This window comes from Micropterus dolomieu, linkage group LG13, assembly GCF_021292245.1.
Source record: "Micropterus dolomieu isolate WLL.071019.BEF.003 ecotype Adirondacks linkage group LG13, ASM2129224v1, whole genome shotgun sequence".
Lineage (NCBI taxonomy): Eukaryota > Metazoa > Chordata > Actinopteri > Centrarchiformes > Centrarchidae > Micropterus > Micropterus dolomieu.
In genome coordinates, this window is record NC_060162.1 from 13,378,028 (window position 1) to 13,404,663 (window position 26,636).

General features: G+C 40.7%; 1 protein-coding gene across 2 annotated transcripts; it reads left to right on the plus strand.

Moving 5' to 3' along the window:
• On the plus strand, positions 1–26,571 carry ass1 (argininosuccinate synthase 1). 2 transcript variants are annotated; one of them, XM_046067496.1, is made up of 16 exons: positions 1–213; positions 747–938; positions 1,950–2,084; positions 3,858–3,926; positions 5,169–5,357; positions 6,784–6,840; positions 6,949–7,023; positions 8,054–8,124; positions 8,215–8,245; positions 13,518–13,608; positions 17,298–17,382; positions 18,191–18,255; positions 21,042–21,173; positions 22,778–22,934; positions 25,895–25,960; positions 26,123–26,571. In XM_046067496.1, the coding sequence occupies exons 3-16, from the start codon at positions 1,983–1,985 to the stop codon at positions 26,169–26,171; spliced, it is 1,239 nt and encodes a 412-aa protein (XP_045923452.1). In that variant the 5' UTR covers positions 1–213; positions 747–938; positions 1,950–1,982; the 3' UTR covers positions 26,172–26,571. The 2 variants fall into 2 exon arrangements, with proteins under 2 accessions (XP_045923452.1, XP_045923451.1); XM_046067495.1 differs by lacking the exon at positions 747–938.
• The last annotated feature ends 65 nt before the right edge of the window (positions 26,572–26,636 follow it).

Genomic DNA, 26,636 nt, shown 5'->3' on the forward strand with positions numbered 1-26,636 from the left:
CCCTTTTTGTAGATACTCCTGTATGAATAAACTGCCCCATCACCAGGGTGTGCGCGTGAAGGGATGACGCAATGTAAGTAGTAGTTGGACCAGTTAGTTCAGCAGCGCAAACAGCCGGTGAAGAGGACACGCAGCTGCTTCTCTCCCTCCTGTGCTCCTCACCGACAGACCAACGGCAACAACGTTCATTCACCTCACAAACCTCGCTGTGTAGTAAGTACTCTCCACCTTAGTGGTTGTATGTTTCAGTGTAAGGTTTTATCGGTCAGCCAAAGCGACCTCCGTGATTTGATTTTTCAACAGGCGTGGGTGACAGTTGCTGTGGCAAAATACGTCAATAGCATATCCCCCTCCCAAAAATGTAGCTAATGTTAGCTATCTCAGAAAAAGATCATGCTCATATGTTTAGCTAATAAATGGAAACCTTGTCGCCACGTGCCAGGCAACGTGTTGTGTAAAAAGCCACTTACAAATGTAACGTGACCCACAAATTGACAGGAAGTAATCCGTAAATGTGTAAAAACTGTTGTGTGTACACATCACTCTGTATTTTTGTGGATATGATTTTACACAACACAAATGTAAAAACACGCATTTGTGATTAGTGAAATATTTGTAAATCATAGTACACATTTGTGGATTGTCTTCTGTGGGTTACAAATATTAAAGCAGTTAAATCTTCCATAGCATTATACCATATCCATGATGCAACTCAAGAGAATCTTTCATCATTACCCTTTTTGTAGATACTCCTGTATGAATAAACTGCCCCATCACCAGGGTGTGCGCGTGAAGGGATGACGCAATGTAAGTAGTAGTTGGACCAGTTAGTTCAGCAGCGCAAACAGCCGGTGAAGAGGACACGCAGCTGCTTCTCTCCCTCCTGTGCTCCTCACCGACAGACCAACGGCAACAACGTTCATTCACCTCGCTGTGTAGTAAGTACTCTCCACCTTAGTGGTTGTATGTTTCAGTGTAAGGTTTTATCGGTCAGCCAAAGCGACCTCCGTGATTTGATTTTTCAACAGGCGTGGGTGACAGTTGCTGTGGCAAAATACGTCAATAGCATATCCCCCTCCCAAAAATGTAGCTAATAATATAAGCTATCTCAGAAAAAGATCATGCGCATATGTTTAGCTAATAAATGGAAACCTCGTCGCCACGTGCCAGGCAACGTGTTGCAACATAAACTGGGCCTAGGATGGTCAGAGAGTGTCCCCATAATGTTTTTAAATAAAGCTCGCGTTGAGGGTATGGATGCATAGTTGACTTAAACGTTTTTCCCCCATCTGAAATCGCTGTTTAAACACGTGTAAACTCCACACCAACTAATTAAATAATTTTGTAACGTTATCTCCCTCTCTGTTGCGACATTTCTTTCCCCAATTTTCACTTGAACTGCTCCTAGCGTGCTTGTCACAGGTCCAACACTAGCTACACACCTCAATGAAGAGGTCTGTTCAGGATGTGTGGAAACTGCTGGGTAGTTTTCATTTTTATTCCCAACAAGAACTAATCTTATTCTGTCAACTGGGGCTATCTGCCATAATGAATTTTAGGAACGTTTGATGACAAAATTATACTGTCAAGTGATGTAGCTGAGGGGTTTTTTTAGGCTGGAAAAAGTTATTAAAATCTATCAGTAACATTTTAATATGGGTAGTCCATTTTTCCACCGGACACTATGTGCTACTTCACTGTAAAGCATTTTGACCTAAAATGTCAAAAAATGGTGACAAATAAATACCCAAAGCCCAAGGTGACTTCATGAAATTGCTTGTTTCCTGTCAACCTTCAGCATTGAAGTTCATGCATTAAATGTTAACCTTTTTAAGAAACTCGATTAAGCCACTTGACTTATTTTAACTCCCCAGTTTATATATTCACATTTCCTTGCCAGCTAGGCTACTGATTAATCTAATTGTCTCTTCTGTGCTGCTGCTTCACAGCTTCTCTACCTGCTAGACTGAACGGCACTCATCATGTGTAAAGGTACAGTGGTTCTGGCCTACAGTGGTGGGCTGGACACATCCTGTATTCTGGTTTGGCTGAAGGAACAGGGCTACGATGTGATCACGTACTTGGTGAGGATTTAGGCACCTGTGTGTGTGTCCGTTGTCTTGGTTCATGTTTCTAACCAGCTGCTTTTGGATGTCACGTATATCTAAAGTTTTACAATATTCCAGTGACAGTTTATGCAACTTAGCATATATATGAGTTGGCTGCAGTAGCGGTTAAGCCCCAACCACAGGATCTCGCTTCATAATGCAAGCGTAAATCTAGCTGGATTTACTTTTTGCCCTGTGGCAGTTTCAAACTGCACAGCAGGCAGATTTTGCTGTTGACTAACTTTTCATTCTGTGGTGTTGTGATTGGGCGTGGGGCGAGGATGGGTGATTGTCTGTATTCAATGTTGTGGCACACAAGGTGCACCTTTCCAAATCTTTTTGGCTTTGGCTCCAGGGTAGCAGAAGAAGAACAGCAGGCGCTGATCCAATGCATAATTGATGGTCTTTGATGAAACTGTAAATCTATGCACTTGGGTCAACTGGCCAAAGAATATTGTGCCAACAAACAGTCTGGCAGAAATACCACAGAAATAACTGCTTGTGGTGTTTGTTGTGGCAGTGGTTTTTAATTTAGCGCGTTAATATCTGTATGTTAAGTTAATTAAATAATGCATATGGTATGCAGGTACGATGGCGTGTTAAGGCCATTGTTGGTTTAAAAAGAAACTTGTTAATGTTGTTAGATGTTAATAACATCTATCAACATTACCGATGTTAATAATGTTAATAACATCAATCATGTATAATCTACTTTCACCAACCAGTATTATGAGAACTTCTGTTTAAAGATAAAAAATCGGGGACAAACTGCAGACATTTATAGATGACTAAGCTGCGACAAATGCTTTCAAGTGGCTATGTTGCCGACAATGCCGTCAAATATAAGTGTATTTCACAATAAAGTTGAATTCACATAGTTCCATTGCAATGTCATAATGCCTTGTTATATACTGACATTGGACAAATAAAGTGGAGAAACATGTCAAATGCAGCTGTTTCTGTGCACCAGGGCTCACTGAAAAGTTGGTGAGTTTGAAATTGACGTGAATAAAATGCCACAGCCTTTACAGTCGCCTTTACAGAAGATTTTGCTGTCCACCACTATCTACATAACATCAACGTGTATAATAAACATTTATCTTCAAATCTATTTAGTGATGTCTGTGACTGTCTCTGATGTTAAGTCCTTTTATTATGTCTGGCTGTGTTTGTTTTTCTTTCTGTCTGCTGTACTCAGGTCGCTCTTGCAAAAGAGATCTTGATCTCAGTGAGATTACCTGATAAAATAAAGGTTGTTTGTATATATCAATAAAGAATATGTTGTGGATGAATGGTGTTCATCCCTCCAACAGAGCTCCACAGACATGCTAAGAAGCATTGAAGCTGTACTGTTCTGTTCGTGTGCACTCAGAAAAGCACAGCAATTAAAATGAAATATCAAAATCATGCTTAAGTGTTTATTCTGCAGATTTGTCAGTTTTGTTCACTAGATCACTATTGTGTCTCTGTAGGAAAATTTCCCTTGCTTAGTATTACACTCAGGAGCTCAGACAGCCTCTTGGTTTCTGCTGTGAGGAGGTTATTACATCTCCTCAGCGGATGTGATCTGAATTACAAGTTAATGGATTGTCAGAATTAAAACTTGCACAGTCACGAGCCTGCATGTTTACTCACTGGGGGCTTGTCTTTTCCACAGCTTAACAATTGATGTAGCTTCAGTTGCAAATATTAAGAAAAATGTTTATATTTGCGTCAGTTAAATGTGCAATTCAATGTGTGTTTTTCTAGGCCAACATTGGGCAAGATGAAGATTTTGAAGCTGCCCGGAAAAAGGCAGAAAGCCTCGGAGCAAAGAAGGTAAGAGACAAAATGAAATACGATGCTGCCTTAAGAACTGTTATTTACTACCCAACATATTTCCAAAAATGCCCAAAGATTTCAGATTGATTTCTTATCAGGCAGCAGATGGTTTCACATAACACTATGTACTTTTTGTTTTTTTTTGTTGGCATTTTAAGCCCTCATCAGACAACAGGCGGTAGAGATATGAAAGGGGAATGAGGGAGAGAGAAGTGGGAAACAATAAACAAAGGCCTTGACCTTTCAATATAATGTTGAAAGGTCCAACCCAGGAATATTGATGATCATGGTCGGCACCTTAACCCCTAGCATGCCCCGTACTGGTTTGAATATTTAGCATTCATGTGCTGATAGGGAAACCCTGACATTCAACAAGCTGAAGAGCAATCTTTTTGCAGTAAGATACCAAATTCACTTTTTATCCATATTTTCCCAACAGTATGAATGTAGTGCCTTTTGCCAGCTGACATAAATAAATCAAATGTCAGAGCTTTCCCCCAAACACCTGGATACACAAGTAAAGAAGCTCTTTTAAATGTTCTCTATGGCCTTGACAATAATAAAGCACATCTGTCCAAAAGCAAGTTTCCATGCTTTTCATGTACAATGTGATGGCACGCTGTAATGAATGGACATCAGTAGCTGCTTTATTCTGATTCTTGAGAGCGCACAACAGCTTTTGTGGCAGACAATTATCGTTTTTTTTCCTTTCTTAAAAGGGAAAGATATCATATAATTAATTAAAGCTGGTGTGGGCAGTTTATTTCAGGAGCATTTATTGTTATATTTGCTGTCAGAATGTCAGAAGAGAATTTCAACAATCACTACATCAAATGCACTGACAAACATTTGTTGCTTTTGCAGGATTGTAATAAGCATTGTAATGTGAGTGGTTTTGGAGGGAGGCCTGAAGTAGGGCTGGACAATAAAACCACAATAACCATCAGGTTTCTTCAACTTTCACTAAAAATCAGACCTTAAACTCAAAAGAATTAACGATTTGATACTTCGTGATAATTATCGATATCAAAAGATATGAAACTTTTTTATCGTGATAACATTTTTGCCCATATCGTCCAGACCTAGCCTGAAGTGAGGGGCTGGGATTTTTATCGGTTGTATCCTTTCAGAATCTAGCGGTCTCTAGTTTCTCCAATGCTGCCTACCCTAACTTTAATATTTCTGAGATGAATAGAATCAAAGACTTAACACACAACCCTGCTCTGTGTTCCTGTGTAGGTTTTCATTGAAGACCTGCGTGCAGAGTTTGTGGAGGACTTCATCTGGCCCGCAGTTCAGGCCAACGCCATCTATGAGGACCGATACCTGCTGGGCACTTCAGTAGCACGTCCTTGCATTGCTCGCCGTCAGGTCGAGATTGCACTCAGGGAAGGTGCTAATTTTGTCTCCCATGGTGCCACAGGAAAGGTAAACCATACGCAAGACAAGAGGCTGCACTCTGAGGAAGGAGAATGTCCAGGAATCTGCTAATATGACAAAATTTTATTTAATCTAAAGATTATTTAAATTTTCTTGCATTTTTGAGCTGCAACAGAAAAGAGTAAGTTGGGTAGATGATCTGACACTAAAGTTAAAGTGTAGACATTGTGGTTACATTTGATGTGCCTGATCCACAAGCCAATCCCAGCCACTCTTTTCTAAACACAAACTACATAACAAGGTTACTGTCCATAGTCTGGAGATGAGGATGTAGGCCATGGGTTGAATAATAACTTCCATCTATCCTACCCAGAGTCATCATTTTCAGTCATCTATTTATTGAAAGAAAATCCATGTTTCCTGTGATTCTGAAACAGATGTTACCATCTTAATTGCCTGCACATTTCCTCACACAGTTCTGAGTCATCAGCTAAATGAAATGAATCACTGCAGTTCAAAGGAAAATGCAAATATGTTTTGGTGGTTTGGAGGCCTGCCAAATGTAGTATGAATGAGCAGTGAATGAAAAAATGTTGAATATTAGCCTGGATTCCATGTCACATTGTCATTTCAGTAAATCCTGTGGATAGATGTCTTCTCATGAGACATTGGCTGTCATGAGAAGTTTTTTTTTTTGCCAAATCAACTCTTCTGCGTTCTTGTGTTACTGGGATAATCTGGCGTGTTTTGCCTCTTAATTACCTGTGAAACAGCATTGCACTCTGCGTTTCCACTTTTATCTTAAAACACCTGCAAAATAAAATAAATAATTAATATTACTGGAAACTGCACAATGACTGAGTGCTCTCCTATGTAGAGCAGTGATCTAAGTTGTAGTTATTACAAAATGACAACGTCATTGCTAAATTAATTACACTGATCTGAAATCACACTGACATCATGTCTTTGGTCAAAATGTGAAACTATGGATAAGCTGCAGCTGCGTTAGTTAGAGAAATGTCGTGTGTGCGCGCGCTAGGTTATCACATTGTAAGTAAAATTATATGTATAATTTCATTGAAAGTAGTAGAATCCATTGTGATTAATTTCAGAAGGAATCCTATATCTATTTTGTTATCGGCATGATATACAGTTTGTTATTCAATACCTTTACAGATTTCTTTCCTGGTTTTATTTCTACTTCAAACGTATTAAATTGACAGTCATCAGTTGAACTGCAGTGTCCATATTTGCCTATAGATGGGGACAGATACCACATCATGCAGCTATATTTATGATGATGAAGAAACGGACTGAGCACCGTTCAGGAAAATATAGGAACGACAACCAAAGCAGGATGTGATTCATGGCGTTAGCTGCAGCCCTACTGTACACACTTCCAGTTGCTAAATACAGATGAACATTGACATCATGTGATATATAGAGCTGAACCATTGTGTTTTATGTTTTTCAGGGCAACGACCAGATACGTTTTGAGCTCACATGCTACGCCCTCTACCCTGACGTTAAGGTGTGGAAGTTATGACTTGTACCGTTTTGCACAGCATCTGTTGAAATGATGATGATGATGATGCAGCTGCAGGGCCGACACTCTCACACTCTGTTTTGTGCTTTGCAGATCATCGCACCATGGAGGATCCCTGAGTTCTACAACCGCTTCCGGGGGAGAAAGGACCTGATGGAATATGCAGAGGTAAGGTTTGGTCTTTATAATGTCCAAACATTCCCATCAGATGTTACCAGGGCACAAAGTAATGTCTTATTTGTTTGACAAACAGTCCAGAAATAATGGTAAGGCATGTAATTGATGAACATTTAAGTTCATGGTGGCATTAAAATAATGTGATTTAGTATAACAAAAAAAGTAAAACAGTAGTGAATACATTATAACAGAAACATCCAAAAATAACTGCCTCAGGTATTGTAATGGATAGAGATTTCTCATTTCGATTCATTGTGTAGATTCTACTAACTGAATTCTCTCCTGTATTTATTTTGTATCTGTGTGTAGCTTAAATTTCATTGTAGAGCTCTCCCAATTTTTCTTTTCTTTGCTGTTTTTAATTATCTGTATCTTGAGCTGCTGTAACACCTAATTGTCCATATGTAATGATGACAAAACTCAGCAGTTTCTGAACCAAAAATGAAATCCCAGGCCATGTGTATTGAATTTAGATGATTAGATTGGTGAAGAATGTTATATTATTTATTATTACATCCTTAATTTCTACCTGTAATTTTAATTTTACATTTAACCATTCTTAGCTTCATATTATTGAGACCACACACGTATTATTGGCCATTTGTTCTCATGGTCCCTTTATATGGTTTTGACCAGTTTTTCCCACTAGAGGGCGGTCATGATGTTTCTGTCGACACCTCTCTCTTGCTGGCTTGTGGAGTACTTGTGAAATCCAGCAATCTTAAAACACTAAATTGTTGACTTTTCCTTTGAAAATACCAAAAAAAGGATCTTTCTTTGTTTAGTGTTTTAGTTATTTTCACTGTGTACTCTTAAAGCTGTATGAGGAAACAGGTGTATTTTGGTTACACAGCATGCCAAAAACCAGCCACTGGAGATAGTTTGCTTGGGTCCTTGTGTTCACAACTTTTCTTAACAGACAAGTACAGCTCTGCTTTCAAGTCTCTACTCTAACATTCAGGTGCAGTTAGCTTACAGGTAAACAGCAAGTAAAACAAGAGCTTTCTTTGCCTAACTATAGAAACATGGCATCCCTGTGCCTGTCACTCCTCGGGCACCCTGGAGCATGGACGCCAACCTCATGCATATAAGGTGGGTAGGACTGGTGTGATACACCATCTTTAGTTCCTGTTTCAATGTTGTTTTTGTATTTATAAATTCCTAAATTGTCTTCCTTTACAGCTATGAGTCTGGCATCCTGGAGAATCCTAAGGTAAGACCAATTCCCAACAGCATGTCTACAAATTCTTTGTCCTCCTTTTGACCCCATCAACCTTTTGGACTGATGTTTACAGTAAAAAATATAACAGTCCTAAAAAGGGTGTGATATACTACTTACTATTATTAAAGAGATTTCTTTGCATATACACGGGACGCTGTTATGAATAAGTGCTGGTTAAATACTAAGAAAGTTGTTTTGCCTTAAACAACACTTCTTTTGCACAATTGTAGGTTCAATACTGACTTCAATCAAAGTAGTTTATTTAAAATCTTAATCACTACTTATTCATGAACCTCTAAAATCTGAACTCTACAGATTTGTACAATTTGTACAGGTGAAAAGGAAATGTACACGTGAAATTTTAGATGCCATGTCTTGAGAGAAGCATCTGGACAGTTGATGTCATCTTCAGATTAGTACCTGTTCTTAATGTTTTGTACTACTAATTCATGATGTAAACTAGTGCTCAAGGAATATGACAATCAGAGACAGACATACACGGAACAGTTGTCCACCTTCGCAGAAATAGATTGGGAGTTTACTGTTGAGTACAATAAATAATGTCCTTTTTCTCCCTCTCAAGCATGCTGTTTCCAGCAGACAGACAAAAAATTACTTTTAATACAGAATGGATCATCCGCTTGGAGCAACTGTAAAACTAACATGGCAATAAGGCTTCTGTCCCTTCTGCTGACCCATGCCAGTCACAGCAGAGACAAACACGACTCACTCTCCCACAGTGCCATGGGTGAGACTGAGTTTGATCTCTGCTGTGGTCGGAGGTCAAGGCAGTACATACAGGTTGCCCCCAGTGACCCCCAAAGCTCCCATCCCTTGGTCGCTGTGTCTGTGTCTCTGTCTCTCCTCACCCCGGGTCCTCGCCAGGCCCTGGGAAGAGCCTGGGACACACAGACACTGACTTGTCGTCAGCAACGCTTCGACTAATTCCCGATTTCATGGGAGCCGGGGAGGGGGGAAGGGTTAGGGCGTTGTGCCCAGCTGGGGCCTCCTGAGTTCCAGCCCCAACTCCTCGGGACCTCATTGTTCCACTGGTTGCGCCGCCGCGGGCTGCGACGTGGGAGGGGAGCCATTTCATCGTGACACCGTGACACCAAAATGTCACCAGTAACAGTAAAGTACAAAGACAGCGCGCCAGACAGATGAGTCCCCAATGGACGGGGTGTCACAGGGAGGCGAGGGGTCCCGCGCTGCAGGAGTGGAGATGCAGGGGCAGGGCCACTGTAACTCACAGACTTCTATCTCTCTCACTTTCTTTCTCTGTCCCTTTCCCACCCCTCCGCTGCCTCTTTACTGGTCGGCCTATGGAGAAATGTTTTGAAAAGAATCAGACAAACCGGCTCAATAGCATAGCGATGCATGGTGACCGTATTGTGTAACTGATTTCATTCAGGGGTTTTGTGTTGGACCATTACCTTCAATATTGAATCGATTAATGGCATTAAATACAATGAAATATTTATGGTGCAGGGGACCAGAGTGGTAAAAGGATTTGAATACATTACCCAGGGCACAAAATTATATTTTGAACTTCGAACAAGCTGTGATAGTTTAATTAATTTATAGTAGCCAAAACCTTGGGGCCCCTCTGGCAAGTGTAATTCCTAGTTTAAAATGAATATTTTAAATGGTATTTGAGCAGGAAATAAATATACATACGTATTAAACTTACAAAGTTAATTTTTCACCAAAATGCAGAAACCAACATGACAGATTCTGACCTAGCAGGTTGTCTTGTTGTAAATATCTCAGGCCCTCTCTCTACTCCAGTTACAGCCCTCAAGGCTCAGGGTGGACCTCAGCAATTCAAACCTCCCAATGCCCCCCACCTGTAGTACAAAGGCCCCACTCTGCTCAACACAGTCAGATTAAGAAATGTCCAAATGGTCGCTCATATGTTCTCCTGTAGATAAGAGTCAGCAGGGTTCAGGTTACTCTATGATTAACACTATATCCTTCCTGATAACCCTAAACCATCTTGCCTGTAGCACAATGACTCTTTTTATTTACTTTACCTCCTTCCTGCAGCGTTAACCTATGTGAAGACGTGTGCCCAGGGCAACTCCGGCTATCTGTTATCATGTTTAGTCACATTTAATACTATTAGCATGTCGACTGTGTTGAGCTAGAAGCTGTTAAGTTGAACAAATCATGCTCCCACATTAGATTCTGGTTTTGTTGGCATTAGGGTTGGGTGATATGACGATGTATACTGTCAACTCTCCATTTTTTGATGAAAGATATTGGCGATTCTAAATGCTCACCTTTCAATATCTCTGCTTGTTTTTGACCATTGTAGGCAATGTTACAAAACAGGGAGCTGGACTGCTTTGTGGCAATATTAAATTTACAGGATTTTGATTGGTCAGGTATTCACAGAATTAGCCATAAAAATATTTCCATCTGGATATTTTATCTATAAATGTTGCCCAATTTGAATTTCCAGGAAATGTGATTTGTGATGGCAATTGTTAGTGAGGAAACAGGATGAGGAGCCCTCTATCTCCTCCCTCTGTCTCTGTCCCTCCACACATGAGCAGTCAGGGCCCAGCCTGAGGCAGCCTGACACTCGTCCTGAGTCATTAAAACATCACCTCGGTCTTAATTATAGCCTCTGTCAGTGAGCTTCCCCGGGCCCGCTCCGCTCTTTGATCATGGAGCTGATGGGCCACTGCTCGTGTTGACCAGGAGTAAAGGAGCGTAACGCCAAGCCCCTGCTCACCTAGAGGAAATGAAAACTTGTTTTCTGCTGGTCGCTTGGCTGGCTGGAAAGATGGATGGACAGGGGACTGCCTGTAGGGAAAGGAAGTGGGCTTGTAGGTGTATGTATGCATCTGAATGTGTGCTTTGAAGCAAAGAGGTCAGCATTTGTCATGTGCCTTCGCTGCCCCCAGGTCTGATTGTTCTGACCTGTAATACTTAGCGAGCGCTCCCTGTGTCCATCCGGGCATCAATGTAGCTTTGCCTCCACGTAGAAGTGCCTGTTGTCCTCACTAAATTCGGCTGAGGCCCTAACATTAACCAAAATATCCTTGGTGTTAAATATCTTGGCGTGCATATTGTTTTATCTTTTTATTTTTGCATTTTAAAGAGAAGGGCAGACTTGAAACGTGGTGATTTAAGCGTCATTTCCAACCCACTGCGCGAAAGATGTTTTTTTGTTTTTTTACCATCCTCTTCTCGTCCATCTCCCTCTCAACTCTCTTTTGCCATCCTCCCCCTCTCCCTCCTGCCACCTCTGCCTCTTTTGGCTCTGCTGGCTTCGATTGAAAACCAATGAGGCAACTAATATGTGGAAAGATAGAAATTTACTTGCTTTAAGTTCATGCGTCAGCCTTCTCCTTTGCTGTATGGGCCACGTTTAGCACAACAATATGGCAGAAGCAAAGACTGCCAAAGGAGTTGCTCTGTGCTACATGATGGTGCGCTTCATGCCCCATTTCCCACCAATACCCATTGCCCCCCGCCTTCTCTGTCTCTACCTTTTTCCTCTCTTTCAGGACCATGGCTTTGGGACAGGTCCACCTGCAGGGGGTTTGAATTGAAATGCATTGATCTCTCGCTCACTGGAAACAAGCCTATTCCCCTTATTTTTCCTCTTTGTATCCAATCCCCTATAAGTTTGAGCTTTCATTGTTGGACCATGTATGAGTTTTCAAACATTACTTGATAGAATCTACATGTTTTGGAATGTTTTTAATTGATTAGGTGGTAATGTGTGTTATGAGGTTTTTCTCTAAGCTATAGTGCAGTTCCTCACTTAATACTTTTGTTGTTTTTTAGGCAAAGATACTCCAGGGAACTCAATTATAATTTGAAACTGGGGCACTTTTTTTTTAAACTGGAAATCTAAATATTTTCTTCACCACAGCTAGAATTAAAACAAATGTACTTCAATCTGTTATGGCAGAAAGACTAAATCTGGATGCATAACAATCATAATGCATTCTGCGTCTAAACCATAAAGGTATTATATAAACAATACAGGTTGCTTTGCTGTGTTTTTATTTGAAGGTTGAAAAAGACAACTATTCGTTTACAACCAGCATATAACACCTCAGGATTCGTAGACTTTCTCATTCTCCTGTATTTAAAATTCAGTCCATCTTTCCCCCCTCAAAGAGTGTGCATCAAAAGGCTTTTTAGGGTAGTTATTTCGCCCCTCTCCTGTTTGCTCTCATTTGGCATCTTTCAAGGCGCTGAGGCAGAAAATAAAGGAGAGGAAGACCGGCGCCTTCCCAGTCAATTTTGGTGTTTAGTTAAAAGGAAGGAAAGTGATTGCGCTGCTCGTTTTCTCCTCACTGACAGGCAACGAGCAGATGCCGATTAGTTATTGTATGATGATTTAGTGTCTGGTAAAGCTTTCCATTTAAATGCACCCAGTAGTTATTTTGCATAGTCCCCCTGCAATTTGCTTCAGCTCAGGAGACATTGGCCATCGTTTTGTCCTAATGCTGTGTAATTGTTGGAGGGCCACATCGCTGGGCAGACACGTCAGACCGCCACGCTCTTTTAGGTCCCAACCATGACTTACTGAAATCGCTCCCAGCTTCCACCAACTGGAAAAACGACAAACGTCTGTCACCCTGGACAACTTTACTGGATTTAGTGTGTGGACTTTTAAGGCTTTGCTGTGTGATGCCCATTAAGCAAAATTCTTCATTTGGAAATGAAATGAAAGGGACACCTCATTTGGAAAATCTTAACTGGAAAACTGGCAGATTAGAGGAGGTGAAGACAGGTAGGGAAGAACAGCAGATTTTTTACAGAGAGGCAGAATATTATTGAGGATGTAGCATTGCTCAAATAGGTTCAGTCAACGTATCAGGTGTGTTTTGACTTGTCAATTGTCCACTATCCTTGGGTATGAGTTATTTCTTTCTTTTGCCCTTTCCCCCTCTCCTCCTTGCTGCACCCCACTTTTCTCCACCTTCCCCTGTGGTGAAGGGCCATGCACGGAAAATGAAACCAAATAGAGGAGAAAAATGGAACATTGATTTTTGTTTTGTTTTTTGACTTCACTCAACTCTTGGTGGTGTTTTCAGGTTTCTCCTTTTTCACGCATCACCCTCTCTTTTCATCTCCCCGTCGTGTCTCGAGTTGTCCGTTGTCACCTCACACAACAGTCTCCCCCATCCGCAGTACTGTTCTTTGATGAGGTCCCAGAAGGTCCTGGTTATTCATCAAAGGGAATAAAGTGTGTGAAATGGAGAGAGTGAATGTGTGTGTGGGTTTTTTTTTTCAGAGCCATGCTCCAGCTGACCTGTACCTGATGACCAAAAACCCGCAAGATTCTCCCAACGTCCCCGATGTGCTGGAGATAGAGTTCAAAAACGGTTTGTGCTTGCAACATTTTTCACCTGTTGATTCCTCCGTCAGTCTACTTTTGTTTTCAACCTTTGCAACTTTTAAAACCTACAGTGATCCCTGATGTAGATGGGAAGAACATGTAATTTGCCAAAAATGTCAAATATGTTATTGAAGCTCAGAAATTAGCTCCTTATTCAAATGGATAATATTATTCATTTGATTGAATTCAATTTTATCATATTTTTTTCCTTTCCCTTACATGTGTACATGATATATAAAAAGATTTAATGTCAATACATTTTTCACTTTTATTACAAACTGAATTGAAACATCTGGTTTATGATTGGTCTTACCTGTCATCTTGTGAAATGGATTTGCCTATTGAATTGAACCTGGGGTTTTTTTGCATTTGAGCTTGAATTATGTCAGATTGTAGGGCAGAAATTTGTACTTCTATTTGAAAAATGGCAGGAGTTACCCAGGACTGGTTTCTGAAATCATCCATCAAAACTAATTTGATGAAATAGTTTTTATCATCATCTACACACAATGGAAAAAAAGAAGATTCAGTTGGTTTGCATGATTTTTATTTAATGTTCTGAACTTCTGTAATGCACCAGTAAAGGATAGTGTCCCTCCTCAACCAGTCCACTTCTCTTCATGTTCCTTAACATTGATGGTTGTTACCATCAATTCTTTATCACCACTCCTGACCACCCAGACTTATCCTTAACCCCTCACAGCATTACGTGGTCCAAAGCTGCCATGTTTGGCCCGGGGGCGCACACACGGGCCGGAAGTATTAAGTCCAGCTAATACACCAAGCCCTGAGGGGCCATAGAAACGCTCGTTAGATATATTGCCTTGAGGGCCCGGCTGAATAGTGGAAAGTGTCACATGTTTGCGCAAAGAAACATCCAAGCCTGGGGCAAATGGCACAGATGTCCCTTCATCCTGATCACTAGTGGAGGCTCAAGAGCACCAACACCTATCGGCTGAGAGACACTAGTTTCTCTGATCACATGGGCTTAATGGGCAGATTTGAGCTATAATAGTAATTAAAGGGAAGTTCAGAAGGTTGGCAGAAGATTTTGTGGGAAAATTTGTGATCGCTGAAGCTATAAGCTATAAAATTGCTTTAAAATGTAATTCAGTGGTTAGTGTGTATCTGCACTGGAGATATGCTTTTGTAAAACAGTGATGCAGTAGTAACTTCTAGTCTGGTTTCGCGGGTTCTTAGCAGGCCCGCGCTCTGTTTTCACACATATTCCCTGTGCCTTTTATTGAGCACCCTGTGACAAAAGCTGTTTTAGTTGTCCACACAAAGGCCCGAGCCTACTCCTCCCTCTGAGCACAAGATCAGCACAAGAATGTTTCATTTCATTCCCCCTCCCACCTTTTCATCCCTGCCTTTCTCACCAAAGTTTTCTCACTGATTAAAAAAGAATATTTAACGACAGGAACCTTTTCCCCCGTCAAACACTCCATTCCCCGTCCCTCTCCCTTTTTTTTCTTTTTTTTTTTTTTAAGAAAAAAATGTCATCCCTCCCTCCTTTCATACCAAAGAAGTGGAGAGGAAAAAGAGACAGAGAGGGAAAAATGTAAAGCAGTAATTTTTCCTACAACTGTGTCTGCGCTCCCATTGTCTGCACTGTTAGGCTGCGAAAAACTCAAGAAAAGGATCACGGGGAGAAAAAGACCCTTCAGTGAATGATAGAACCCGCATGATGGAGAGAGCGAGGAAAGAGAGAGCACAGGGACGAAAGGCCAGCCCCTACACTCCCACGTTCAGACACTTAATTTATTTGAACTTTTAATCTAATTATTAGGTATCTGGGAGGGGGTGCGGTTTTAGTAATGCATCATCCATACTGCCCTCTCCTGCACCGGGAGCTACTTTTTTCTTCCTCCATGGGAGCTACCACGATTCCCGCGATATGAGAATGGGCCATCAACAAAGCCCTTGTCTAAAAAAATTTGTCAAGTCCTTCACGTGTCATTCCTATCAGGGCTTTGTAAACGCTGTCTGAAATGCGACAAGAAGTGCCGCTCTTGTCCTTAAGGCTATTTGACTGACAACTGCAAGCACGCTAAAGGATGTATAGGGCTGGACGCACGGAGAGTGAATATCGGCAGATTGGTTTTCTCATTTCATCTCCATGTGTAGTTCTTAAATGGTTATAGTCCCTTCTCAACCATAGACTGTGGACACGCACCTATGTTTCATTTTAGTTTGCACCCCCACCTTTGGCCCGTGTTGCTCATAGAAGGCCTTCAATAAGCAGGTCCATGACAATGATTGATGTGTACTTGGTTTAAGTGGCTTTGGAGAGGAAGTGTGTTGGGTGAACGTGGGTGTCTTTATTTGTTGTTTTTTTAAGAAAAACTGTGCTAGAGACACAGTAATGGGAAGATAGGTGATGAATCTGCAAGTGGTTTTGTCTCCTGCACATGCGCATGAACACACAAACACTTAGTGGCACAAAAAATCTCAGCACTAAAGAGAGTATGGGTAACAAAGCTGCGTGAGTAATTTAATTAGGTAAAGGCCTGCCCACGATTTCACAGCTTTCATATGAGCAGGGCCTTTGAATTTATTAGCCCCTCTCACCAGCTCCTTTTGTAGTGGTTTTCACTTTTAGCTGACTACTATTGATTTCAGTGACTGAGATAATGAGCGCTTGTCAGCAGATTTGATCAACTCTTTGCTGTTTATTTTGACGATTTTGTCAGTTGAAACAAATTTTTCCATTAGTTTTTGAAAAGCCTTTTCCCCAAACTGTTGATTAACTAGGTTGTGTAAAGGTGAAACTTTTTACTCATTGCTCTTTGTTGGCTATGTGTTGATTGATTCTCTAATCTCACTTGCATTCTCGAAGAGCAAAGACCAGTCTGACAGGTAATGTCAGACCTTTGTATCGCTAGATTTGCATTTAGGCACATTTTCTACCATAAGAATTCACACAAGTGTAGTTTGAGTCCTATAAACATTCAAAAAATGACTGGCAGTGAATGGCAATATATCTTTGTGTTAAAAGGCTGTATATATGTGGCATTAGAAAGATTGGTATAATTGCTATGGCAAAAACAAAGTAAATCAAAACTAGAAACAAACTTTGTTGGAGGAACTGATCCCAACCGGTGGAGGCAGTTGGCCGCTCTGCCTGAATCTAGGTTCTGCTCAAGGTTTCTGCTTGCTCATGGTGGGAGTTGTTGGGTCTCTGTAAATGATATTACAAAGAGATAAAAGTGCAATGAGAAAACCCTCTATTATGAATTAAGAAGAGATACTTTTATCTACTAGTATTGTTGTTAGCCACCTTTGGCAGTGCCCAGGAGGTGAACTGGCACCTTTCCTACAACCGGGATACACTTTGCAAGTTTCGAATTCTCATAACACAAGAATAAGCCTGTTGTGTTTTCAACTATCCTTCAATCAGCTCTTAACCAGCAAATTGGCTGCTTTTTTTCTGTGTTGTATTCAATACTTCATGTGTATATTTCTAGTAGGAAAGTCCACTGCTTTAATAGATGAATTCAAATACTACAAATAGCATGGGTAACTGTGGTATACTACTGCAATATATTTTCCCCCCCACATCAAAAAGATAATTTTGACTTTATTAATGCATCGCAATGACTTACTCTTTTGCAAGTAATAGTTTCTGTATGTTTGTAAATGTTTGTAATCCAAATTTTTTTTTTACCCCATTAGGAGTGCCTTTCAAGGTGTCAAACATGAAGGAAGGCGCATCCAAGGACTCACCACTGGATATCTTCTTATACCTCAATGATATTGGGTAAGCATTAGATGGCTTATCCTAATGTCTGTTAAACATTTATTGAAAAGCAGTTTTACTTTCCATGTAGGATTTGTAAGATGTCCAGTGTAAGGAAGCATCTCTAACAGAATTGTAAGTGTCCCCAGAGTTAGAGCAGTGGTTAAGTTCACCACCTCTTGAATGATGTGTGCCTGTCGCTGCTGGCCTGGGATCGAATCCCACCAGAGGTTTCCCTCCTGTGTCTCCTCCACTCTGTCTGCCCCTCTGCTTTCCAACTGTCTGAAATAAATGAAAAGCACTGAAGTTGGGCTGGCTGATACCAAAGAAAAATCTGTTTCCTCTACCACTTTTAAACTCTAAGCTTTATGTTGCAGGTGTAGATTTCCTTTCAATTTTCTTTTTATTTATTTATTTTTTGTGAAATTGTCATCAACTTTAGACACGGTCATTGAACTCTTGTCTGTTTCAAGTTAGTGCTGCTTAATTTTATGCATCACAAACTAGTTTGTAGCTTTTCAAAATATCATACTTGAGGAAATGATGAATGAATTGGACTGCTAGTAGAAGATGCAACAGCTATTTATAATGCTGACAAATCTGAGGAGAAATCTGTGAGTTCTTTCCTAGCAGTTTTCTAGGGCTGTTGTGTCGTATGTTTTTTGCTCATTAATTGAAATTTTTAATATTGTATTGTTTATTAAATGATCATGTTTTTGACTAGCAGGCAGTTAATTCACTTAATGTAGAAGGCTCCTTACGTGGGCTAATTTATTTAAAAGTGAAATTAATGTATGAGCGTGTCTACTCTCGCTGGTTTTTCTCTTAGTGGAAAGCATGGTGTGGGCCGAATTGACATCGTAGAGAACCGTTTCATTGGAATGAAGTCCCGAGGTAAGGAATTAAAAATTATATTTATTTTTATCTGTCTAGTTATGACATTTTTCTATTTATGCCAAATTAGTCTGACAGGCTTCCTCACGTACACAAACGGTGATATACACTGTAAATGCAGAGAGATGGACATATTTGCACTTAATTTTACATTCATTCAGAAGCTTTCCTTTCAATATCCAGGGCTTTCATGCAATTTGCAGTTATTTTACATGAGTGCTTTAAGTGACACACTTGCTATTCCACTTCCATAAAAGTGGGCTGAGTGGCACACTCTCCTCAAAGGAAATGTTTTACTCTGGTTCACCTGGAATCATAGACACTGAAGTTACTTGCAATCACTTATACATGCACACAAATAGAGAACGAAAGCACACTGTGAATAAGAAAACGGCGCACATGCTTCACTGGATACACACAAATACACAGTCGACCCATGCAGTTGCACACGGATGTATTTGTCTTTTTGTCTTTGGTATCAACAGGCAAATAAAAAAGCTCCTTTGTTAGGTCTCTACATGTGTTACTGCAGCTAATATACAAGGCCATTGAGCTGTTCTTTCCTTTTTTGACACACACACAGATACACACTCCTTTTCCCCCCACAACGCTATGTGCTATGATTGGCAAATTGACTGGCCAACACACTGTGGCTGTGGCGCAACTTGGCAGGTAGAAATTGGAAAATGGGAAGCCCACTTTTCTCTCCCCTCGGCTGAACAAAAGATCAAAGCTTTTCCCTCTACTGAAGCAATAGGAAGAGGTTGAGCACAAGGTGTCCAAGTGGTTGAATAACTACCATCAAGTGTACATGTTGGTCTCCTCTGGAATGAAAGTCGCGTTAGCACAATAGATGATGGGAGGGATTGAATGGGGACATGTCATACCTATTTGTGTTGGGTCACATTTATTTGTGTGGGGTCAGGGAAGCGGAAGGGATTGAAATGGTTTGTCAAGAATGTTGTCACTGTGCCACAAAACATTGAACAGCCTGTGTGCCAGACTAACATTTCCCACCTGTCACAGTGCTGTCAACCCTCTGACCTGTGCACCGGTGACGCCGTTAGCTGAGGTGCACCTATGAAAAGCAGTCGGAAATGGCTGGATGTTTTGATGAACAGTCTGCCTCATGTCCAATCCTTGCTGCTTTCAAACTCCAAGGCAGTGGCACGTAAATTTTTTTGTCAAAAAATATTTGAAATGTATTTGCTTGTTTATTTTTTAAATAAATTTTCATTTATTGATATGATTTATACCGAAATGTCCAAACACTAAATGGCAAACTATTTCACGTTAAAATGTGATTTTTCTGTCAGTCTCATTTATCTGCTTTTATTTACATGTGTTGCCTGTTTATGCTGGGCTAACCGTTTGCCCAAAGGGTCAGAGGGGATCAGCTCAGGAAGAATTAACTCCTGACCTGAACCCCTTCAGGCCTGCAGCATAGTTAGCATACCTGCAGTAACCATATAAAAGATTAAAACCTCAAAAACCACTGGGGGTGTTGTCTCTTTAAGCTTAACAAAACTGCCACAGTTGGAGCTTACCTAGATAGCGTTTCATTGTTTGCACCTTTCTGTTAGCTAGCTCTCTTTTTGAACACTTAAGCCAAGTTGTGTTGGAGGGCAGTTTTAACTCAATAATCTGATAGAGCCAGTGGAAATGTCCCTACGTGCCCTCTGTGGCCCTGGATCACCAAAAGGCCACAAGCCGTTCTGGATCAGGTGGAAACCTTTTGAGGCTTTAGACAATTAGCAGCATTGCTAAGCTCTGTTTTTGGCTGCCAGCACAAAGTAAGTGCTTCTCCATTTTCAGATCAGCACTGGTGCTAGAGTATTTGTGGTCGTACAGATTTGAGCTCCAATGCTCAGCAGATTGTAAGAGATTAAATAGCATTCATCTGTTAAATCTCAGGAAAGAGTTTTGGAATCAAGGGAACACCTCTGTGAAATTTGGCAGCCTGGTGTTGCAGTGAAGTGTTGGTTATGGGAGCTTGGCAGCATAGCTTGAATCAAAAGAAGAGTGAATATCATTCAAATTGACAGATGATGTGAGGAACCGTGTATTGGATGGGGAAACGGCACTCAGTTTTTCAAAATCTCTGCTCTCACGAAAATGGATGTCATTGATAAAGCTCCTATTTCTGTTGTCAGATCTGTCATCTAGCGTTTTCCCTGCCCTCCTTTTGTTTTAGCTGACATTTGAGTGACAGCTTCATTCCTCCTGTCATTTACCTCATCTTTTCTCCGCTCACCCCTCCCTCCTTGTCCAGAGGGGGTAAATTGCAGGGTAGGCAGAGCCTTGGTCCAGGCTCCAGGCTGGCAGGGGCCTCCTACCCTGTCATTTACCCAGGACAGGATCATCCATGTTTTGTGAGCACTGTGAAGACCTGTCTGTTAGACAACTGATGGCTAATAGAGCTGTTTGCTTGTAGTTAGTTCAGATGAACAGGGCTTGTAGTTTATGCTCCTATGAATGGCCTCTGATCATGGTTGTGATCAAATTAAGGGGTGCATTGGAGGAAATTATGTGTACTATGTCAGTATTTTTTCCACAATTTCTTTCATTTTGGGTCTCTAAAAGGTGGTATACTTTATAAAATCATGATAATGACAAGATATTATGTTAAATATTTGAGATGGACAACATTAAACAGGCTGGTAAAGATGCATACATCTCCTAACTGATGTCTTCATTCCTGTTCAAAAACTGAACAACTGTGTTGTGTTTTTTTTGCAAATATTCATTCATTTCATTTTTGCGTTCTTTTTTCCTTTGTTTGTCAGGGATATATGAAACCCCCGGAGGCACAATTCTGTTGAATGCCCATTTAGACATAGAGACCTTTACCATGGACAAAGAGGTCCGTCGGATCAAACAGGGACTGAGTATCAAGTTCTCAGAACTCGTCTACAATGGTAAGTCTCTAAAATACATAATCTTAAATTATACTTCACTTATTCTGTTAGATGTATTGTCTTTCTCTTTTCTTTCCAGACATATTGCTTAATCATGATATTTTACAGCTAGGCATGCCATATATTGATTTCAGGACAGGTTACAAGTACCATGATTTGGCATTACACAATATTATATTTTTACATGCTGACAAATCAGATCATAAAAACTGAAGGCTCAACAGACAGAAGTGAACGCCTAAAATGCGTACCTACGTCTCTGTTTGTTCAGTGTGTTTGCATACGTGTGTGAGCTTTTCCTGGCTCAGGTGTCTTAATCATCCCCTCTGCTCAGTCTCCAGTCCCCTGCACCTTCATCCACATAATAGGATCAGTGCCATTAGAGACGACTACTAGGCCACTTCAGTTATACCCTCCAGAGACGGGAAGCAAACCCACACGCATAAAGGTGCTACCTTCAGAAGCAGGGCAGAGATTAAACTCATTGAAGGTTTAAATCATTAATAACTCTGCAGATAGCAGAAGGCTCGCAGTGGGGCTTATGTTAACAATCCACCTGTCTTGCATCTGTTTTGCATTAATAACGTCACACTTTACCCAAACAAATTTTCATGAGAGAATATAGAGAAATTAAAGGTAGTGCAGTACTGGTGCAGCAAGTGTTTGACAATTGGAAAATAAACAACAGCTACATCTGTGTTTGTGGTCAATTAATTGCTTAGTTGAATAAAAGAAAATTCTGCAAAGTCAGTTTTGAGAACTAATCTAATGGTTTGTCATTTATCAAGTAAAAGCAGATATTTGCTTGCTTTTCCCGGTTTCATATCATTGGAAAGTTTTAACTGTTGTTAAGCATATTAAAAACAACACTTTCAGATGAAAGGTATTTTTCATTATTTGTTAAACTAAATTGACCAAATGATTGATGATGAAAATAATTTTAGAAATCTCATTAAATAACCACCATACAGACACACACACAGTGACACAGACAGAACTGACATCGTATAAAATCTAGTTGACTCCACACTAAACTGGGGCCTGTGTGCAATTGTCATGTCAGACACCTTGTGCCAATTCAGAGGCAATGAAAGCAAGGAAGGATTGTCTCTTTGAACATGGCCAGACGATGAGGTGGAGGTCAGCTGCTGATGAGAGGAGGACCCCTGCTGAGTGGGGCGTGCCCGACCTCTGAACATATACAGACACATCTCTCGCCCATCTGTCTCAGAGGCTGACGAGCCCAGGTCAGCGAAATGGGACAAAAGAAAGGGGTGTATGAACTTCACCTGGAACAGAAATGAGACCAAAGCACAGAGAGAGTTTTAGCTCATGAAAGAGGGACCCTGCTGCTAATGGAGGATTTTCACAGAAGGAGCCTCTTTCTTCACTTGTCCGTCCTATATATTGTTTTCCATTCCATATAACATGTATAACAATAAATGTAAATATATATAAATATCAACAAAACTAGTGGAACTTTTTATTTCTCCTATAGGTGACACTGGGCAACATAATCAGAGCATTTAAAGAGGGTTTTGTTTAATAAACCTGTACAACCATGCCTTTTTGTTAACATGCTGCTGTTTTCTTGCTCTACTCAGGCTTCTGGTACAGTCCGGAGTGTGATTTTGTGCGACAGTGCATCGCCAAGTCCCAGGAGAACGTGGAGGGCAAAGTACAGCTATCTGTCTTCAAGGGTCAGGTCTACATCCTTGGACGAGAGTCACCAAAGTCCCTTTACAATGAGGAGTTGGTCAGGTAAGCTAGGACAGAATTAAAGGCATTGTGTATTTGTGCTTTTAAAACAGAAGTAACCATGTGTCAGTGAATGAAAGTGTGTTCTTGTTCTGACATGACAGCTGTTTGGCTGCTCTGGGCACAGTGCAGCTATTCCACATGTTCAGTAGCCAGCCTGTTGTTAGGTCAGCTTGCCCAAGTTCTCTTATGATCCCCCCCCACACATCAACATACTAAACCGACCCTGCCTCACAAAGACATAAGAGAAGTGTCAAGCTCAGTTCCTGGAGGGCAGGCCCCCGAACCCAGCCCCTCCTACTGCACCCCCCTGGCCTCTGAGCTGTGGTAACAGTGGGTTTGTTCAGGAGGCCGACCCCTGATGCCCTCTGGGCAGGCTCACCACTGACCAAAGTAAAACCCCTCCATATGCCTCTCCATCTCCACTTCGGTCACACACGCTCCTGTTGTACCCTAGAGTCAGAGATCTAATGGCGTTTTCAGCCAGAGGAGAGAGGTGATTTCTGGGCTTTTAACGGAAAAAGGACATGGGTGTCATGCTAGTTAAGCAGGTCAGGGAGATGGAGTCAAAGAAACATGTCTCACACAGTCAGACATTCAATTCCTTGGAGTGGTTTGGCAAGCAAAATCGCCTGGGAGAAAAATAAATCAATACCCAAGTTTATATTTTGTCCAGTGTGATCGAGAGAGATTATACTTTACTCAGACTGTGTATTCATTCAGCCCCTATTAACCCATATTGTATTAGCTTGTTCCTTTGTATTCTGTTTTCAGCAAAACAATTAATAACCAACTGCTGAGTCACTCTTCAAGATAAATTACGACTCATCAATCTTTGAACCAGTCAGTTGCTAAGAAACTCTCACTAATGAAGGCTTGTGTTCTCAGTCCAACACCTGATCCTTGTAGAGACACATGCCTTAGCTTTGACAACGTGTGTGTGTGTGTGTGACAGAGGTGTTGTGTTGCAACATCACAAAGACCTCGAGGCAACTGACAGATGGCCACAGTGGTTCTTCATAAGGGAGTATGTTACAAACTTCACTATTATAAGCAATCAGAAATCAGTCTCTAATGCAGCCATGCACAATAACACATAACTTTATACCATGCTAATGGAGAATACTCATCTTTCCTATACGCTCATCACTGTTCTAAATTAATCCACATAACATTACATTACGGCTGCAGTGATTTTTTTTTTTATTTAATCTGCCATTTATTGTCTCAATTAATTGATATTTTTCTCTATTATGCCCTTTTAATTTTTTTTAAATATTTTAACCTCCCAACAATCCAAACCCAAAAGATAGTCAGTTTACTATCATATATACTATAACAAACAAAAGTATCAAATCCTCAGATTTAAGAAGCTGGAAACAACCATTTTTTTTGCTTGACATTTTTGCTTGAAAAATTAATAAAAAGAATAAATAGTTGCAGATAAATTTTCTGATGATTGGCTTATTGTTTCAGCTCTACATGCATACACAGCACTCAGCCATGACCTCTCCTACTTGGAAACCCCCCCCACAAATGAATCAGAAACTATTATACTATATATATTTAACTGGAATTAATGGATGGAAAATGTACGATTTGGCCGTCCGAGTTTGATGAGACAAAAATAAATGTACAAAAACATCAGGCGTTTTAATGCTGCCGTTTGGTGCTCTGCAATTTTTTGTTCATGTCTGACAATATAAATATATCTATGATTCACCAAAATTGGCAGATAATCTCAGCCTTGCTAATGTATCAGTCAGGATGCAGTGCTAAAACAGTGCCGTTATATGCATATGTACATGTACTGTACCTGACAGCGATACACCTGTAAGCAGCAGTCTCACACACACACATTTGCCGCTACATGACGACTCGCGACCGTCACACACATATGCACATACACAGACCAGATTAGGCATGAAACCCCCGCTGACATCCTGTTGGCCCTCCATGGGCAACAGTAAACGGCGTCATTAACACAGTGGTAATACAGCCTGCCACCGCACCCGTCTGAGACAGAAATGTCACCCTCCTCGCTGTCCGCTGGCTCTACTCTCAATTAGACTGCAGGGTTTCTTAAGGGAATCCACAAAATATCACATGCTTGCGAGCACGCATGCACACACGCGTGCGCACACACACACACACGCACGCACGCGCACACACAAAGAGTGCCCATATTCTTTGTAGCCAGTCACTCATAATGGTGTTCAGGTGCCGAGTAGGGAGCCTTGTATTGAGAGTTGATGATTTAGTTGTCTGTCTTTCTTTTTATAGTGTTTATCCTATCATTTGTTGGCAATTTCCTCTTTTGCTAAGTGCTTTTGAAGAAAGAGTGCAAGCTGTACACTGGGAGTTGGGGGTGTCGTAGGGAGGAGAGGACTCAGTGAGGGAGTGTATTAAGCACTGCAGGTAGAAACTGCTGTAATTACACAGCACACGGACACTCTTTGTGAAACACTCACACACACTAACAAGAGACTTTACAACAAGCAGCCTGAGCAACATAGAACACGCAGTGGCACAAGTTATAGATTTACGTCCTTTTTAGACGAAGTGGATGAACTGGAAGAAACATCAGATTACAACATCGTCTCCACATTCAGCTCAGAGTTGATATGATGGGATTGTTTTAAAATGGGTTATGTGCGTCTTTTGTGCGCTTGTGAACAGGAGCGTGTTTTCATTCTCCAATATTGCTTCTCCTTTTATTCAGGACAAACAATGCTAAAGAGGAGCATTCAAGGGGAAATCGATTGGAACATTATTTCAAAAGAGCAGATTATCAATGATCCAGTTATCCCAGTAGTTGATGAGGCTCCATGTCTCTTATGTTTACTGCAGTGATACCAAACATTTCAATCATTTTGTAACCAGAATATCCTGTAACTTTTTCTCCTGAGCTATGTTTTCCTCCAGTCTCAAAATTGATCTGCCTCTTTCTTGGCTCACTCTAGCATGGATGTGCAGGGAGACTACGAACCATGTGATGCCTCTGGATTCATCAGGATAAATGCGGTCAGGTAAGTATCCCTTTAACCTTAAGAGTAATAACCAACAGCTGTATAAAACCTTCAAAACTTGTATATTTAATGTGACTATTTAATGTGGTCCACATGCATGACCCTTATACCTACACTGGAAACTGACATCTTATTCTTTTACCTTCTTGTTCTCCTCCACAGGTTAAGGGAACACCATCGTCTACAGGGTTTCTCCAGCACCAAGAAGTAACCACTGCAGTCCTGTGAACCACCTTTCTTCTCTCCACTGTGTCTTAAGCAGTAGTAGGTTTAGACTTTGTGTCTCCATTGCCTGCCTTTTTGCCTTATTGTCTACTCTGCATTATATTAGCATCAGTAGCAAGCACACCAGAATCTTACTGTAAAACCGTGAAGTTTATTAGGTGGTGAAGAGTGGAGGAAGAAAAACGTACGAAATGTAACATAAAGACAGGAAAATAGTTTGAATTGGGTGTAAAGAAATTTCCATGTGGATAAGAATTTTCATTGTATGTATTTCTTAGTATTTGATCTACTGGATTTCTCATTCTTGGCATCAGTAGGTCATTAACTGACTGCAAATATTAAATCTAAGGATTCTTTGTTTCAAAAATAAAATCAAGTGAATTGTGTATTTTCTTCCTCAGCACTTTTCTTAATTCATTACAGAAAATGATGAGCCTTTATCATCAGTTTA